The sequence below is a fragment of the Symsagittifera roscoffensis genome, chromosome 5, assembly GCF_963678635.1.
Source record: "Symsagittifera roscoffensis chromosome 5, txSymRosc1.1, whole genome shotgun sequence".
Lineage (NCBI taxonomy): Eukaryota > Metazoa > Xenacoelomorpha > Acoela > Convolutidae > Symsagittifera > Symsagittifera roscoffensis.
Window position 1 is genome coordinate 47,585,428 of NC_087066.1, and position 18,146 is coordinate 47,603,573.

General features: G+C 35.0%; 2 protein-coding genes across 2 annotated transcripts in view; one reads left to right on the top strand and one right to left on the bottom strand.

Annotated features, from left to right (window-relative positions):
• The first annotated feature begins 324 nt into the window (after positions 1-324).
• On the top strand, positions 325-9,509 carry LOC134846759 (zinc metalloproteinase-disintegrin-like batroxstatin-2). Its single transcript, XM_063864150.1, has 8 exons — positions 325-561; positions 995-1,298; positions 3,914-4,138; positions 4,338-4,499; positions 4,773-5,010; positions 5,339-5,476; positions 5,957-6,205; positions 9,237-9,509. Exons 1-8 carry the CDS (start codon positions 325-327, stop codon positions 9,391-9,393), a joined length of 1,710 nt encoding a protein of 569 aa, XP_063720220.1. The 3' UTR covers positions 9,394-9,509.
• A 6,587-nt stretch (positions 9,510-16,096) lies between these two features.
• LOC134845446 (GTP-binding nuclear protein Ran-like) overlaps positions 16,097-18,146 on the bottom strand; it is a 38,399-nt gene continuing 36,349 nt past the window's right edge. The window contains exons 2-5 of the mRNA XM_063862330.1: positions 18,099-18,146; positions 17,601-17,811; positions 17,164-17,351; positions 16,097-16,652 (exon numbers count right to left, since the gene is read on the bottom strand). Coding sequence (XP_063718400.1) covers positions 16,434-16,652; positions 17,164-17,351; positions 17,601-17,811; positions 18,099-18,137 — 657 coding nt within the window. The 5' untranslated portion in view covers positions 18,138-18,146 and the 3' untranslated portion in view covers positions 16,097-16,433. The remainder of the gene's footprint in view (positions 16,653-17,163; positions 17,352-17,600; positions 17,812-18,098) is intronic.

Here is an 18,146-nt window from a genome sequence, read left to right on the forward strand (position 1 = left end):
TCAAAATTTTATCGACTTTTTTTAGGTAGACTAAAATGGTTTTCCGAGTTTTCACAAATCGCAGGCGAAATTTAAAAAAAAAAACAGGCCAAAAAAGGTGTTTTAGGCTCTTTTTGGAAAACTATGAACCAAAAAATCGCGTTTTTCGGCTCGCGCTTCCGGCTTCCCCCTTAAATTTAGTATATATTGGCATCGAAGGTTCCTTTAGAAAAAAATTAGGGCCGCTCTGCCAAAAATGGAATCTTAAAATAGTACAAAGGGGGACCTTTGGGTCGGCAGGGGGTCGAATCCCTGAGAAGGGGTGGGGGCGGGGGCGTGATTGTTATGATAAATTGGGGATTCTTAACTTTGATTGATCCCGAAATAGTTTGCGGCACGACGAGTCATATCAGCTTGAAGAAGGCGAGTGATTCTGTCTCACTTGACCCGAAGAAGAAGAGATTGCAGCTCCCGGCAAAGAACAGCAGGTCCCGAAGAAATGCACAGGAAAGGAGCTACGTGGAAGTCATTTTGTTCCATGGCTTTGATTGGTACCAGGAGTTTGGACCCTCCGAACAAGATGTTAGTTTCCATATAATTTTTTAACTAAAGTTAACTGTCCCGTAAGTCGTTGCGTAATTCCAAATAAGTCTTAGCGTCGCGCAAGTCGTTGCGTAAGTCAAGTCCAACAATTTTAAGCTAAAAATTTCAGAGATATGTTAAGAAAGATCAACTAGTGAGAAATACATCATCAAATAAATAACTGAAATCTGAATTAAATTCCTCGAAAATTTCTTAATAAGAAGACTTGCTCCCTAAATTTAAGCAAGTTTTCAATCAACAATTTAATGAATCAATTTCGAGATCCTAAATCAATTTACGGGGGGGGGACTTTGGTTATATAACACTGAACTTTGTCGCATAATAAACTTAAGACTGAGATAGCGATGATTGGTAAAATTCAGTGAATTGTTATTAATGTGAGACATTCGAAAGACGTTTTTTTTTGGATTAGCTTCTGGATAAAGATATTGAGATTGTGCACTTTGCCGACTTCTATTACGCCGGCTTGACAAACATCAACCTCCATCTCTCCCTCGTAGATGTTCACACCTTCACATCTGAACAATCGGACCCAACATATGCCAATGGAACCACAAACGGTGTGCTGGACTTGTTCCTAAATTACCACTGGGAAAACCTGCAGAATTTTCCCAACCACGACAACGCCATTCTTCTTATAGTGAGGAACTTCACAGAGAATGCGGGCACTGTCGGGCTGGCTTACATTGGCGTACAATGCGATATGTGGGGGTCAGGTAACCTGTTTTTCAAATCTAGCTTCAAAACGGGTGGATCTAAAGGTTTTCCAGTGGTAGGTCAGTAAATCGATGCATCTGTAAATCGTAAATGCCTTATTCAATTACGAAATTGCCTTATTTGAGATTTGAGATTTGTACGATTTGACATTTTTTTCCTCACAACAAAAGTTGAACAAAGCAAGATGGTTCGTATATCAGGGCGAAGCCCTGTTTGTTCCGACTGCACTTGAAGGTCAATTAAAATGTTTTCGCTTGGAAAACTGACTAAATAAACGAAAAAAAAAGAAAAAAAAATCATTTTCGATTTATCCTCACACTCGCTAACTAAACATATAAAGTAACGTCTTTAGCGTCTCATATCCTATAAATAAGACTCGCCTCAATTCAATCTGGAACGCCTGAATTGAACGCTTAGGCGTTACAAGAACGCAAAATATTGCGTGTTACTTATCCCAAAATGGCTGAAGTAGAAGTAGTTTGCACTAGTAACTTTGGAGTTAAAGGGAAAGGTTGGGTGAGCAGGGCGTGGAAAAAATATGGAGTAACAACTCAAAATCTAGGTTTCAAATTACATTGAAATTTAATTGAGCTCTAATGATTTTTTAACAGCTGTTTCTGAGCCTTTTACCATTTTGAGAAATAAATAGATGAAAAATTGTAACTGTAGTTTCAGAACTGAGAAAAAAAAACATTAAAAAGCTTTCAAACTTTTTTTTACTAACACAACTTGTCGTCTGCTTACCGCACCCCATCCATGTTTGCTTACCTCAATGGGTCATGCTGCACACATTAGGTCCAGGTATCTTAATTTGGAACCAATATCCACCATGTTATGCAAATCAAATTATCAAAAACTGCAATTAAAAACAGAAACAATCAGAAAAAAAATTTTTTTTGGAACTTAAGGTTATTTTTCTAAAACGTACTTAAAGTTTTTTTTAAACGACTAGATTTCATCAGCTGGCTTACTGTTTGGCATGTTTGTGTTTTTTCTTTTTACATAAAAAAATTGGTCTTGTTTTGCAATCGAAAATCTTTTTCAATTTTTATTTTCAATTCTTTTCCAACATTTATTTGTTCACTTTTTTCATTTCTGTTTTTTATTCCTTTGACAATTTTATTGGTTGAGAAAAACGTTTTAAAATTTCTTGAATATTTCGAGATTTTTTAAAGGCAGCTTGAAACCCATTGTTACTGTTTAATTAAAACACTATCTTGAATGAGCTATCGAAATCTTAACGTTAACGATTGTATGAAAACTGATACCCAATGATAGCGCGACAATTCAAGTTTTCCAAAAAAATACTTTCGCTAATCAAAGAATAAATTGGCTTAGCCGGGACTCAACCTTACGCCTTTTGTCCCAAAATGATTAACTCTAGACCAATTGAGAAGGGTCCTGAAACATGGCGGTGCGTTGTAACAAAGCAAAGTCAATTTCCTACGTTCCCGATTACAAGTATACACAGCTTTCGCAGGTGACAAAAACGTTGATTTGTTGGAACAATGATTTCGATCAGAAACTTCCATACTACTACCACAACAATCAGCTCAGTAGCGGATGCGGGTTTAGGGGGGTGTCCCACTCTTTAACCCCACGATATTTAACCCCCTATATTTCCAGATAACCCCTCAACAATTTAACCCCTTTATTACCGATAATTTGATTTGAATTAACTTCTTTTATTAAGCCCTTTTACACTCATAGTAGTATTTCAATTAGGTGTACTAATTGAGACCAGAGAAGCCATTCTTAATTCACTTCATGCATTTTTCGCTAAAAACGAATTGCATTTCGATTAGATTAAAAAATAATCCCTCGTTCACGTGTTTAAAACAGAAATAACCTACATGGTGCTAATTGAAGGCACCAAAAAGCGTTTGTGAGTTTAATAAAAAAAATGATACTGCCTATTTCTTTAACACTTGTTATACCACTCTAACAGATATAAGGTTCGAAGCATCTTTTCATTTTACTTTATCTTCGAAAGACAAACAAATACTAGGGGTATCAGGCCACGAGTAATACTTTAAACGCAAAAACAAGTCAACTACAAAGTGGAACTGCTCGCAACACCAAACTCATAAACGCCGCGCAACAGAAATTACGGATGGAGAAAACTTTATTGAAACAAGGGGGAAACATTTTTTGTTAATTTTGAGGGGGACGCGAGTGCCAAAGAAACGCGATTTTCTATCAAAACTTTCCAAAAAGTGCTCACAAACGCCTTTTTTTGCTTGGCCTGTTTTTTGAAAAATTTGCATGCGGCGCAAAAAAAATTTGCTAAATCAAGGGTCTTTTTAGTGTGTTGGGAAAACTCCGAAAATCAATTTAGTTAACATAAAAAAAGTCGATTAATTGTTTGAAACTTTTTTGAAAATAAGCCCCCCCCCCCCCCGTGAATATCCTAGATCCACCCCTGAACCAGCTGTTCCTGTTACAACAGTCTTTTTGAATCACTTTATGAGCCGATGGCCTGCTTGAATGTCAAGTTGGCCACTAAAAAGTTCTTTAGATAATTCATCGGAACAAAATGTGTTATTGTTCGTTTGTGAGCATCACAGCACGCACGTGGAAGGTGATTAAATTAAACGCAATTAAAATGCTTCAGGAAGCTGGGTAAAAGACTATGACCGGAACAATGCCATGACAGCTGGTACTCTGGCTCACGAACTGGGCCATAACTTTGGATTGGACCACAACCCCACCAATGAGAGTGACCCCTGCTTTTGCTCCGAAGAAGGCTTATGCGTCATGAGCGCATACACATCCGATTCGCCACCCCAATTATTCTCAAACTGTCAACAGGCGTCCCTGGAAAACTTCATGGAGCACGGTAGATGGAATTTACTAACATATCATCACTTAAGCACCATAAAAAAACACCACAGTCATGATAAAAATTAACATCGCATTATTGAAACAAGCTTAAGATTCAAGCATTCAAGACCATTCCGAAAATACTCCAAAACAATAAACTAACATTCGCTGTGAAGACATACAATCAATTTTGCAAGAAAACCAATTTTGTGCAGGCAATTCGATGTGTCTACACAATGAGCCATCGAAGCAGATAGAAGAAGGTTATTGCGGGGACTACATTGTGAATCGGATGGATGGCGAGGAGTGTGATTGTGGAGCTGTGGACACCTGTGATGACCGCTGCTGTCATCCCAACAACTGTACCCTTGTCACAGGTGGGTGATTAGTCTATTACCCAAGTAACAAAAAAGTCCCAGCTCCTTATTAATTGAGATTCAAGTCCCCAAAAAATATTCCTGAAATAATCAATTCTGATTGAATGAAAAGCTCGATTCAACAAGCATCTTCCCAACAACCACTGCTAGAGGGGGTCCTTTTTTGGCTCACAGTTGATTAGAACCGAGTTCGATCCATAACACGAAATCGAATTCCAGTAAGTTCAAAATCGAGTTACAATTTTCTGCTCAACCACATGAATTGCTGTATAGGCGCTTCCTGTTCTGCGATGGATTTGTGCTGCGACCCCGACACATGTCAAGTACGCAATTCTAGTTTCGTCTGTCGGGCAGAAGGCAACGACTGCGACATAGCCGAACAGTGTAACGGAACTAGTGCCGAGTGTCCGAGAGACGAATACAAAAGAGCGGGTGTGGAATGCACTGCAGACGGGGCAGACGGACACTGCTACGCCGGAAGCTGTCGATCTGCTTATTCGCAATGTCTTCAGTTAGCTAACATAAAATAAATTAGCTAGAAAGCAATAATGAGAAAAATCATGCGAAATCTGGTCTACCATTTGATAATCCAAATTACAGAAGATCAATTTAGTAGAACTATAACTTTTTCTTGTATTATGAACGGCCATTAGTAAATTTTCAAGCTTTGTGTTGTCTTTTTTTTCGAAATAAAAACAATTTACGGCTATAAAAAATTTTAATTTCAAGCTTCAATTATCATTCGAATCATCATTAATAAACATGGCGATTTCCATTCTAAAAAAACCTCAAAAATATACGGCGACTTGAAAAGGTTGAGCTTTTCTGACGTGATTTAGAATATACGAGCCCAATGGTCTGCGAAAGGACTCTGCTGATACGGAATGCTGGGGCTATAACAGACACGGGGATGAATGGGGAAACTGCGGGTCCAATTTCTACGAAGTTTACACTCCCTGTTCAAGGGCCAACCAAAAGTAAGCTGCCTCGTACTACGTAATGGAACAAAACGCAAGTAGCAAAAAAGACAACGCATTAGAAAACAAGTCACCGCCGCAGTCGCGCCAAGGTGTTGCGATCCTGCCAACAGAGGGTGGGAGTTTTTACGAAATTATCCAAACCGGTTATCCGCAGCTATCCGATTTGCTAAAATTTTCTAAAAAAACTCTAATTTTCTAAAGTTTTGATAATACTTTAGGAAAAATCTGACTGCAAAAAGGCCTTTGACTGCGCGATTACCAGTCACTAATTAACTAAAAACTGGCATAAAAACCATCGCGGCTGACAAACTTCATTTTTAGCTCCATGAGGATAAAAATTGCACAAAAGAAAAGAAAGAACGGCTTGATTGTTAAGGGGGAAACGGGCGTTGGCATTGGGGAGGAGAGGGAGTATCACAGCAGTCTACTATTGTTTTACTATGTGTGCCCTTGAATTTTAAACTTTATTTTCGTCAGGTGCGGAAAACTACAATGCACATTTAACTGGGGAGTCCAACCGATATATAAGAGATGGGTATCTGAATTCACCATCAATTTAACAACGTCGATCACATGCTACTCGATCGAGGTTCTATTCCATTCGATAGATGTTGCAGATGATCTGGCCTATGTCAGAAATGGTATTTGGTGTGGTAAAAATAGTTTCTGCCACAACAAAAGATGCATGCACGTTTCCGAGATACCAGGACTTACTACATGCCCCTAGTTAGTACCAATCTGATAATATTTAACCTAATAGAACTCCACCCAACATTTTTAGAGACCCTCGAACAAACACGATTTGAAGCGGGTTGTAAATTTCTGGACATTTTCTTTTCGCCTTCGCTACTATAGAAATATGCGAAAAAAAAAGATAGTTGAAAAGATAGTTTTTCAGAAATGGCATATTAAATCGCCGGATTAAGTGGAATATGCTTACTGTTTGGTCGTTTTCCAGTTTTCTTAGGTCTTGAATTTTTTGGTTCCAACTGACAGCTGGTATGACTATTAACCCAATTTATTAAAAACAACTAAAGTAATTGATGATTTCACTGTATTCCATGTTAAATGCGGCAACATTACCTAACCCAGAAAAATAGCCAAAAATTGCATGTAATTCTTAAACAGGGGCAAAACCATGGCTCTCCGCGAAGAGCTGAACATCAGCTCGTATTTTGATACTTTTTATTACTGCTAAATTGTCTTAATCTATATTTCAATGGTTCTATCTGTTTGGTTGGTACACTCTTAAAAACTTTGACGTGTTTTGACTTTAAAAATTGCGCGTTTTTACTTGATTTTGTGAGTTTATGTCCGGGGCGGCTCACTCATAGAGTAACTTTAGATAAGGTACACCGTCTGTTCGTCACGCTATCTTATTTTCGGCCGGATAGATTCGTTCAACTTCTTAGTCTAATACAAATCTTAATCTTACTCTTATATCTCCTAGTCTCAATAGATCTAGTATATACTAGTATTTGCGCGTGGCGTCCCTCATGCTTGAGGAACCGATTGCTCATATTTTGATACTTTTTATTGCTGCTAAATTGTGTTAATCTATATTTCAATGGTTCTATTTGTTTGGTTGGTACACTCTTAAAAAGTTTGACGTGTTTTGATTTAAAAAATTTTGCGTTTTTACTTGATTTTGTGAGTTTATGTCCGAGGTGGCTCACTCATAGAGTAACTTCTGATAAGGTACACCGTCTAGTCGTCACGCTATCTTATTTTCGGCCGGATAGATTTGTTCAACTTCTTAGTCTAATACAAATCTTAATCTTACTCTTATATCTCCTAGTCTCAATAGATCTAGTGTATACTAGTATTTACGGGAGGCGTCCCTCATGCTTGAGGGACCGATTGTTTAAAAAATTTTTAGCTTAACTTCAGCCAATCAGAATTGTGTATTTAAAATCTCAAAGTAAATCGCAAAAATCTCAATCTAAGAAAACAAATCCAGATCATTAGTGTTAATACTGACCGATTAGATAATAAGCAGATGAGTTTTCAAGACTGAAAAATGTTTATGAGCTTGAACTCATAAAGTTTGATGTTTATCTGAATAGTATTGCGGTTGTAACCCGCAATTTGTAAAATTTTTGATTATTTTCTGCTGATTTAATTCATTTTCTGTTAATATTGACTTCGATTTTGTGAGAAAACCATTTAGCCTATAGGAACACTTAGCGATTTTGACTCGTTGAAACTTTTCGGTCAAGCATTCGGTCCAAGCATCCGGTCCCTTAACCGGGTCTAGGACAACAAGCCGAAACTTGAACTTTACAAGCACCTCAAAACACTATTTTTTCATCTGTAAAACGTTGTTTTTCAAAAATTTAGGCAAGTTTGGTCCATCAAATGCGTTATTCATGACAATGCATCACTTGAGATTGGCATCCGTTAATAACATCAGCCGGTTTTTGAAATGCACAAATTATAAACATCAAACGCCTTCAACCGTGTTTTATTTTTCAACTTTCCTACACATCATTTGGAGGATTGAATTTTATGAAAACGCCAATAACTAGTGAAGAAAGATCCTGAAATTCCGAAATTCTTCAAAAAAATTTTCAAATTAATCATATTTTACAAGTTTATAAGAAAATATTCGGCTTGAAGTCCCTTATTTTACGATTCGGCTTGAAGTCCCGTCGGCTTGATGTCCGGCAACCCCCTTAACCATGAGAACCCTCCCAGTGTTTGCGAGTTAGATTTCAGGAACTATCTTGAAGGAGAACAACTGTCTTCTAAGTTTTTACTATTTATTTTGTTCTGTTGCTGAAACTATGAATAGTTTCAGCGTTATAAATAATTGTAAGTGTTAGTTATGGATCATGATTGGTTAGTTAGAAATATTTTATAGAGATAGTTTTATCAATAATATAATTGGTTGTAAATACTAGTTTTAAACTGGTTCCACTTGTCTCGTGAAAAAGGACCAACTTCATGACTATTTAAAAAACACTGGAGTTGTCTTGTGCTTTCATACAACTGAAACAGCTAGAGAAATTGCATCATCGTTCTCGTGTTCATCCACCGATCCACATGTGAATAGGTCATAAAAATGAGTTTTTTTTGCTATTTTTTTTGCTATATGGAAAGTTCGATCATGATGCTCTAGAACCTGATTGGTTGAAACTAATATCAGTGAAAATACATCCCAGCATTTCAATAAAAACAGAAGCTCAGTCAACGTTTTGATAGATTAGGCCGTATAACAGAAAAGACTCCGTTTTTTAGTAATTGTAATGGTTTTAGATTATACACATGTTAAAATTGTTCTAGAAACTGCCATGACAATCTTATTAAGCAGAAGCATGAAGTTTTTGTTTGGTCTTTAGTCATCAGGTCGCTCCAATAAAACTACTGCTTTAGTAACTGCAAGGATTATTACTTTAAGCAGATAATTAGATGGTTCTAGAAGCTGCCTTGTCAATCACTTTAAGGAAAAGTTATAATTTTTTCATTTATACAGTCATTTGCTTGAACAGTTAAAACAACTGCTTCAATAACTGCAATGTTCATTAGTTTCAGCAGACTTCAAGCCACTAAGCAACAAGAAACTTATTCGTTTCAGCTATTTTTTTAGATATTGTAAATAAAATAATTGCTTCAGTTGATGCAATGATCATTAGTTTAATCATTTCTAAAATTGTTCTAGAACATGTCATGTCCATCACTTTAAAGCAAAAAAGCAAAAATAAACTTTTCCTTAGTTTCGATAGTTTCGACAGCTTAAACATACAAAATATTTTAGTAACTGCTATGGAAATGGAAACTGCAATTCGGAGACTAATGAGTGCGAATGCGACGAAGGAAACGAAAATGAGAACTGTATAAGTACCTCCCCCAGAAACCACGCACCGGCTGCCGCTTCCCTTGCTCTTGTCACTTTCCTTTACTTCAGCATTTGATCTACATAACGACTAAATAAGTACTACTTGTACAACCTTCTATCAAGTACACCATAGTAGAACATTAACCAAAAATTACAAAAAAATCTTCACCTAACAAACTGATTGATGTATATTTTGCGAAACAAGTTTATTTTTGAAAAGTTTTTTGTTCTAAGCTAATAGAGATTGGATCTGTACTTATTGAGTTGCATGAGCACAAAAAAAAACAATAATAATAGAAATTGTTTAACCTTGAACATAAATGATAGTCTTGAACAAATGAGTAAACTTATTAAAATGCCTGTATAAATGGCTAAACATGCAAAAAATTTAGCTCAGACGCATCACATCCCTCTAAGTATTTTTCGTTGACCAATTTGGGACAATTAACGCGCGATATAATTCGCGCCATTAACGCATAAGCGGAGATTTAATCCGTCTTAGAAATCGTTCCAAGTTGTTGGTTGAAAGAAGCTTGTTTGCCATAATTGATTTGTTATAATGAGCGAAATTTATCCTTTTGTACTTTATATGGCGTGTGGGGGAATGATTTTCATTAAAAATTTGAAATTTTAGAGAAAAAAACTTCATTTCATTTTATTACATTTAATTTTTTAATGTTATTACTGCTTCATAAACCTTAAAAGGCAGTCAGAACACTCAGGGCTTCGACCTGATACGAGCAGTCTTGTTTCAATTTGCGGTTGTTGCAAATTAAAATGATGTGTATACAAATAGATAGGGAGAACCTAAACGCCACAAAATTTACGTAAGCCGCCCACTGAAACAGATTATCTAAAATTGAATGTTATGAATTTATCATTTTGATATAGCGCTTAAACTTATTTCACCGTAAGGTCTCTACAGTGCTGTCAAAATTTAAATTTGAAATTGCACTTCATCACCTTACATCATAGGACATAAGAAACAAGACTTAAGCAGGCTAAGTGTTTTCAAAACTTAAAATTTTAGGTCATCTAACCTAATAATAAGAATAAAATAGTTAATTAGTTTGGGATTCGGGTAAATTAGTCTAAATTATGTGGTAAATAATTCATTTGATTGCACTGATTTGAATACACGCTATAAAGCTAGGGTAGAAGGTTGTTTTAAGGATAAAAGACAATAAAAGTCATATTAAATTGTTTCCAGTATAGGTTCACGATGATTGATATCAATTATGTATATGATAGCTTGAAGAACCCAGTCTGAGAGATCGTCGTTAGGCAAATTATGTCTGTTTTCAGACGTCTCAGAGCGCATAAAAAACAAGGTTTTAATTTGGATAGTGGTATAATACCACCATTAATTTTTGTTACCATACAAAATTTTTGAAATTAAAGAAAATGAAAGAAATGTTAGAAATTTGAAACTTTTGTTGAGAATGTGAATGTTGGAGAAAATTGATACTATGATTAAAAAATCAAAACATTAATTTTATCAACTCATTGTTTCCTATTTTTGTATACAAAGCCAGATATTTAGATACGGAATTCTGCTCTATGTCTTCGTTGTTCAAGTTAATTGAGTAGTTGTTCTTTGCGTTTCGTGTTGGGAACCGAACTGTTTTGAATGCATCTAAATTAAAAATCAGTTTGCTTTCGTCCAAATATTCTTTTGCTTTTCTCATGGTTTTCAGTGAGTTTTGATTTTTTAGACTGAGTTTTAAGGGCTGTATCATTGGCCTAGAGATCAGCGCTTGCGTGTTCATTCAGTTTCGGTATATCAATAAAAAACAGATTAAAAAGTAGTGGTTCTAGAATTTAGCTTTTCACACTCTATATTTTATTTTTTGACTTTTCGATTTGATTCTGGTTGATGCTCACAAATTGTCTTCGTTCTGATAAAAATGATACTAGAATATCATACCGGAGACATAACATTTGTTAGGAGGAAGCTAATAATCATTGATATCAAACACTTTCCTCAAAAAAATACTTGAATTTCAATGACATGGTTGACCCATTCAAATCTGATTTCTTCTACTAGAGAAGCAATGGTGTCAATGTACTTCGTTAATGTCCGAATCCGAACTGATATTGATGTTGTTTATTTTGCTGAGGGACAAAATCAAAAATTCGATTGTGAATTCTTGGCTCAGATATTTTTCCAAAAACGGGTAATAGTAAATTTGTCTAAATTGGAAAGTTTGAGTTCATTTCCTTCCTTATGTATAGGGATCAATTTTGAAATTTATAATGAGTTCAAAAAATATTGTTGTCAGGACATTTTTGCAAATAAAAATTCAGAATAGGCTCCAATAGTTCTCGTATTGTAACAATTGTTTTAGCAGGTCCGGTAACATCGTTAAACGTCTTCAAAATTCTTTTCTGTTCTTTGTGGCTTGCGTCCGCAGTTCATTCTGATGAAAAAAAAATTTGCCACAGTACTTTGACCAAAAAAATGTGCAATTTTTTTCTCTAGCGTCTGCAATACCAGTTTTATACGTAACATTCTTAGCCTATTCCTATTATCGTCAGATTTATTAACTTGGTCGTCAGTGCAAAAGTTTTTTGTCTTCGTTTCCCGTGTTGGTTTTTAAGGAAAAAGTTTTGTCTTCATTTACCCTCCTCGCAACTTAAATATTTCACTTTTTCTTCTAAGGAGTCGCAGTCAATTTTAAAGATAGTTTGTAACTGTTCCATAATGTCTTTTCTTTTAACTAGGAACACCTTTCTAGATAAATATATCTTTTCCAGCTGAATTTTGTCACCAGCCGTTTTTAAACAATAAATAACCAAAAACGGATCAGAAATTGAAGTTTTGAAATGCTCCCCTTGTGAGTTGAGAAAAATATATAGGCTCCTTTTTTACTTTGTTTTCAACCTTGTTGGTTCTTTGTTGCTCATGCAAAAATTCATTCACTATCATTATACTACTATTAATTTTAGTCCATTTTTTTTTACCTACACACACTGTTTATAATGAATTCCCGCACACTATTTGATATGCTCCTGTTTCAATCACTAAATTATCAAGGACATTTTGTAAATTAGTTCGGTTTTGTTTTTTGACATGCACGCGATGGACTGTACAGACAAGTTAAATTTAATTTAGTCTTACAGTTCAGTTCAACAGTTATCAGTTGAAGATAATTGTCATTACTGTTTTGCTTTATCAGATATCGAGTATCTTCACGCACGAAGATACCTACACCTATTCCTCTTTTCTTCCTATCACTAGTTTCAATGTTTTGTATCCGCTTAATTGGAACTTTAGCTTTGGATTCTCCAATTTCAACGATGTTTCCGTTACACATATTGCTGTGATAATTCTTGCAGCAGTTCAATTTGAACCTTCAGCTTATCAGTTTTTTTGAGCGAAAGTTTTGAAGTAAATTAGTACTGTTCGTTTTATTTGTTTCTCCTACAATGTCAGTGTTGGCCAACATGATTTGATATAGAACATATGTAGATCTTCCATCCCTCGACCCAATTTGTATTCTGTCTTAAAATTAGTTCTATAAGAAAACATTTTTATATAAATTGATCTCAAAGAAAAAATTAATACGTAAACGCTTTGTCTATTAAATTAATTGAAGAAAATAATGGAAAAATTTGAAACAAAACATTTTGTTGTCAAAAATAGTCCAAAACAATCAACAGAATCAATTCTTCACCAAAAAAGTTAGACACTCATTAACTATTTCATGTTTTAAATTTATAAATAGAAAAAACTATTTCAACAGTTTTGTAAAAGTGTTTGATATCTAACAAATCATCATAGTCCATTCAGAAATATTCATAATAAAGAAGTTTGACGCGCTAATTTAACATCAATTTGTTATAAATACTCGTTTCAGTTATGGTGTTTAATACTCTAATTTACATTAGAGTTGCTATTTTCTTTTGGTTTTACGAAATTTTTCTTTAGCTAGGTTTTATGTGATCTTGTTTCGTGACTTCTTAGGTTGTGATTTCTTTGAGATAAGTTAAACAGGTTCGTTTTATCCTAATTAATATGAGTTTGTTTTGCGCCAATAATTTTTCTGTGTTCTTTATATCTAGTTTATAACAATTTTATAACTGCTTGCCATGCATATCAGTGTCATGTGCATAGAAATTCCTATCACTCTGTTTGACGTTTTCAGGCAGATGATTGATCTGAAGAAAAAACACGGCTCCTTTTTTCTTTCTTTGCACTTATCATCTCTCTGAAAACGCCAAATAGATGATTGTGGCTCTTTTTATAGACGGAAAATTTGAAAAGTTGTTTACACTGGAAATCAAAATCTAGTACAACCTAAATTCAAGAACTGCTTTAATAAATTTGCTGAAAACTTTCCAGTAACTGAAAACTTTGTTTTGCGGTAGTTTCTTCAGTTTTCAAAACTTTTTACTGCCTGGTAATCTTAAAAAAAAATTTCGCTTTTTGTTAAATAAAAGTATCTTTTTCAAATAAGACTAACCCGAGATTTGAAAAACCTGAACCTAAAGACGACTATTTAGTCCGCTATTTCAATTTCTTTTATTGGATCAGAAAATGACTTCCTTATAGCAAACAAAACTGAATTGAACTTAAAAATCAATCCAGTTAAATCGGAAAAGGAATAAATTTTGTGATCACATTTTGAAACTTGTTCCTGGAAAAAACAGCATATGATCTAAGCAACAGCACACGATTTTTTCAAGAATAAATTTAACCCAGAGGCGAAGCTGCGCTTCGCAAATACTTGCGAGAACACGACCAAAAAGCAGCTCTATCAAGTGACATAGGAAAAAAGTAGAAATAAGCCCCGAATGTAAAAACTCGAGGTTTGACAAAAACTCGAATTAGCAAAAAGCTGCGACCGAGAAAATTGGAGTCTCACTCACTCACCATTCAGCCACTGATGCTTAACAGCTCGAAAAAAACTAGCCACCAAAAAAGCAGCTAAATTAGGTAATAAACTGCCAATTGGATGCAGCAAAAGTAGCATCAAATACAAAAAGATACAATTTTGCATATAATAATTCGCAAATCATGATGCCACATTATGTATGAATGATGCATTTCAAAAAAATTGCGAGATATACTGATTTAAAAAATTTCTGATTTCGATTTTTTTGGTTATGTTGTTTGAAACAATTTTTTTTTTTTTTCGGTACATTAACTTATTACTATTCGAATTTCAAAGCACATGTTATCAATAAGCTGTAAAGGTGCAATAAAATATCTTATTGCCAATTCGATGCAGCAAATACTGCAGCAAACAATAAGTGAGACTTAGTCGCAACAATATTTGCGACATAGGTTGGAAAAAAAAGAAGTGCGTACTACATTTTCCCAACTCTTTTTTGGAATACAGGTCAACACAAAGCATCCCATTTAAAAATCGGACACTGTGTAAGCGCACAATTTTTGCATCTTTTGTGATCAGCTTTACCTTAATACTTACTTTACTTTGAAGTTCTGCTCTGAAGTGCTCTCTTCTACTAAACAGTGTATATAACCAACAACGCATTTGATATTTGCTTTTTTTTTCTTTTTTTTAATGATATATTTAATAAAATACATAATAGAAAAGTTAGCCTCACTTATTTCATTGACACAATTAAACGTGCAGAAATTTTTCGAAGCTGAAATATGTTAACGAAAATAAGCTGGATTTCCGGGCTAACTGACTGTCTTTGACTTTCATTGCAAACTTTCATCTCAGACTCGTCTAAATAACTTTGCTTCCAGATAAAAACAATAGGAAAAAAACTTAATGTAATAAATCTATCTCCATTAACCAATCATCAACTAAATGGTCAAAGAAAATTGGAGGGGAGAGATTGAGAGACCCATCCATTGCTGTGAATTTGCATTCCATGATTTGCAGTTGCATTTCAAGATTTCGTATACAACTTATTTTCTCTGCATCATAAACCAATTTCAGAAAACTGAATCAATAGTTAATTATGTAAATTATGTATTCCGCTAAGAAAACCAATAAACAAAATTTGTATGCGAAACTTAGATTCATTCACGTTTTTTGCGCCATTTCAACTTAATTGGAGTAAAAAATGGTTTCCGCATAGCAAACAAAACTAATTGAATTTAGGAATGAATCAAGTCGAACCAAAAAATCAACTTGAGCGTGATCAAATTTTCAAAATTGTTACTGAAAAAACACGGCCTAAGTCAACGTCTTCACTACAATGAAATCCTAATGGGAGATGAAGTTATCAAGTACCATAAATTTGATGCAATTTTTAACATTGGCAGCTTTAATCACAAGAAATAAAGTGTTAAGAAAACCTTTTTTGAAAAAATGTTTAGTTCGCAAATTCTTTAGATTTTTTCAAGAAGCATTGTCAATCAACAAATTAGTTGCCAACTTAACATTTTAGAAAAATTCCAGAAAAAAAAATCGAAATACATCAAATCACAAAACTTCCCATATAAATTTCAGAACTGTTTTAAAGCACAACTTTTGGAGATTTTGTGAACAAAATTCCCTTAATTATTGAAAGCTATTACTTTCAAATTCTGCTCTGACGCCTTCTTTTCCTTTAAACATTATATAATACCAAAAACTTGTTTTACGCTACATGGGTTTTTTCATTTTTATATTTGGGTAATTCATTATTCGGGTACTCAGCTTCACTTAGTGCATTGACACAAACAAAAGCGAAATTTTGTCGGAAGATGAAATATGTTAACTGCAATAAACTGGATTTCCGGGCTAACTAATTATCTATCAGTTATTTTTCAATACTTATCCTACGTCTAAATAACTTTGCTTCCAGATGAAAAACGATTGAGAAAATAGTTAATGTACCCAATCTATCTCCATCAATGAATCATTAACTAAAAAACCAGTGAAAAGTGGAGGGGACAGAATGGACTATCAAATGCGTCGAATGAGAGAATCATCATCAACATCATGAAAAACTACTCACTCGTTTACATTACTTTAAATTAGATTTGAACATCATCACAACTTCATGTAAACAAACTCATATAGCCCCCTCTACATGTCAGCCGAAGCAAACAAGAAAGGTAGCAAAAAAAAGAAAAAAAACATGCCGCATATTTCATGTCAGTAATTTTGAGTCCATTTGTCATATTCAAACAAGGTTACACGTGTCCATTTAGAGGTCATCGTCGTCCTCGTCAGGTAGTTGCGCATTGATGGCCTCGGCTAATTCTGCCTCGTACTGTTGTTTCAACTGGGGGTCCATCTTGACCTCTGGGGGCTGCAGGGCGGGTGCCTCGGTGAAGTTCAGGTCAGCCTCGCCCGAAAGTTTCCTGGCCAGCCAGAGGAACGGTTTCTCGAAATTGTAGTTGCTCTTGGCTGAGATGTCATAGTACTGGAAGAAAAACAGTAATGATTTTTAATTTATTGAAAGCCAAATATCAGAACCTACAAACCCGAAATTTCCCTTCGCCTTATTAGAAATGCACAAATTTTCACAGGGTGCAGAGAAATACTTTTTTCAAATATTCTGTTGTTTTTTACTGGCCGAAAGGATAACGTAGAAAAAAAAAAACGCTGGACTTCAGGCACTAGTCAAATTTAGTCTGCAAAAAAGGAAAAAATCAGACATTTTTTAACTTTTACTACCCGAATGACGAGGTCGATAATATAACTCCATACTTGATTTCCTACTAACTTTCTTTGAGATAAATAACATCAACTGGAAAACCCACCCAACGAAATAGTTCCGCTGAAAAATTCAGTAATTTTAAAAACCTTTTCGTTTTTTTTGGACCACGTTTAAGTTTAAGTCAATTGAAACAAGATTCGAAATAAATGCAGGAACATTTAACAACACTTGAATGAAACTTTTAAGCAGTTAATATTTAAAAAAATTAAAATACCTGAAGATTCTTCTTCCTGTGAAAAGTGATGCTCTTGGCCTTGACTTTTCTGTCCTTGATGTCGACTTTGTTTCCACACAGCACAATTGGGATGTTCTCACACACCCTCACTAGATCCCTGTGCCAATTGGGAACATTCTTGTAAGTCACTCGCGATGTCACATCGAACATTATAATTCCACATTGGCCTGCAAAACAATGTCTCCAAAATCACCAGTCAACTAGAAAACTCACAGAGTATAACATGCACAGTCATAACCAAAAAAAACAATTCCAACCCTTAATTAAAAATTAAGTAAGCAAAAACGCCGCAACATAAACTGACCAAAAATGAGAATTACATAAATCAGCCTAAGTTTGATTAAACTGGAAAAGTATGTCGGAACATTATCATTATTATAATCGGTATGATTTTTATGGGAGAAACTAGAACCCACCCTGGATGTAGTATCCGTCTCTGAGTCCTCCAAACTTCTCCTGGCCGGCAGTGTCCCAGACATTGAACTGGATGCCTCCAAAGTTAGTGTGGAACACTAGGGGGTGCACTTCCACGCCCAGAGTGGCGATGTACTTCTTCTCAAACTCGCCTGTCTCGTGGCGCTTCACAAACGTCGTCTTGCCTGTACCTCCATCGCCCACCAACACAAGCTGAAAACAAACAGTGATCAATTGAAATTGAACTCATGACCTAAGCACAATCATACCATTTCTCTCAAGTAAAAGGACTCAAATGCCCTTTTTTCAGAAATTCTCTGAAGACTATTTGACTATAAATGTTTCGACTGCACAAGAGGTTCAAATGTTTATTTCAAAAAGGGAAACTAAATGCAAGATATGCCAGAGAATCAAGATAGCAACAAAGCGAACATTCAAAATACGTGATTCTCTTTAAATGCGAGCAATCAACAAAAAAAACTAAAAATCTTTTAACAAACCTTAAACTGAGCGGCAACGGGTTGCTTGGGTTGCTGCATTTTAGATCT

Bases quoted from the DNA above. Each gene is read 5' to 3' on its own strand.
- LOC134846759 (XM_063864150.1), top strand. From the start codon at position 325: ATGATAAATTGGGGATTCTTAACTTTGATTGATCCCGAAATAGTTTGC. The intron at 562-994 runs GTTAGTTTCCAT...TTTTTGGATTAG, and splicing joins TTGGACCCTCCGAACAAGAT to CTTCTGGATAAAGATATTGA. The intron at 4,139-4,337 runs GTAGATGGAATT...AATTTTGTGCAG, and splicing joins GGAAAACTTCATGGAGCACG to GCAATTCGATGTGTCTACAC.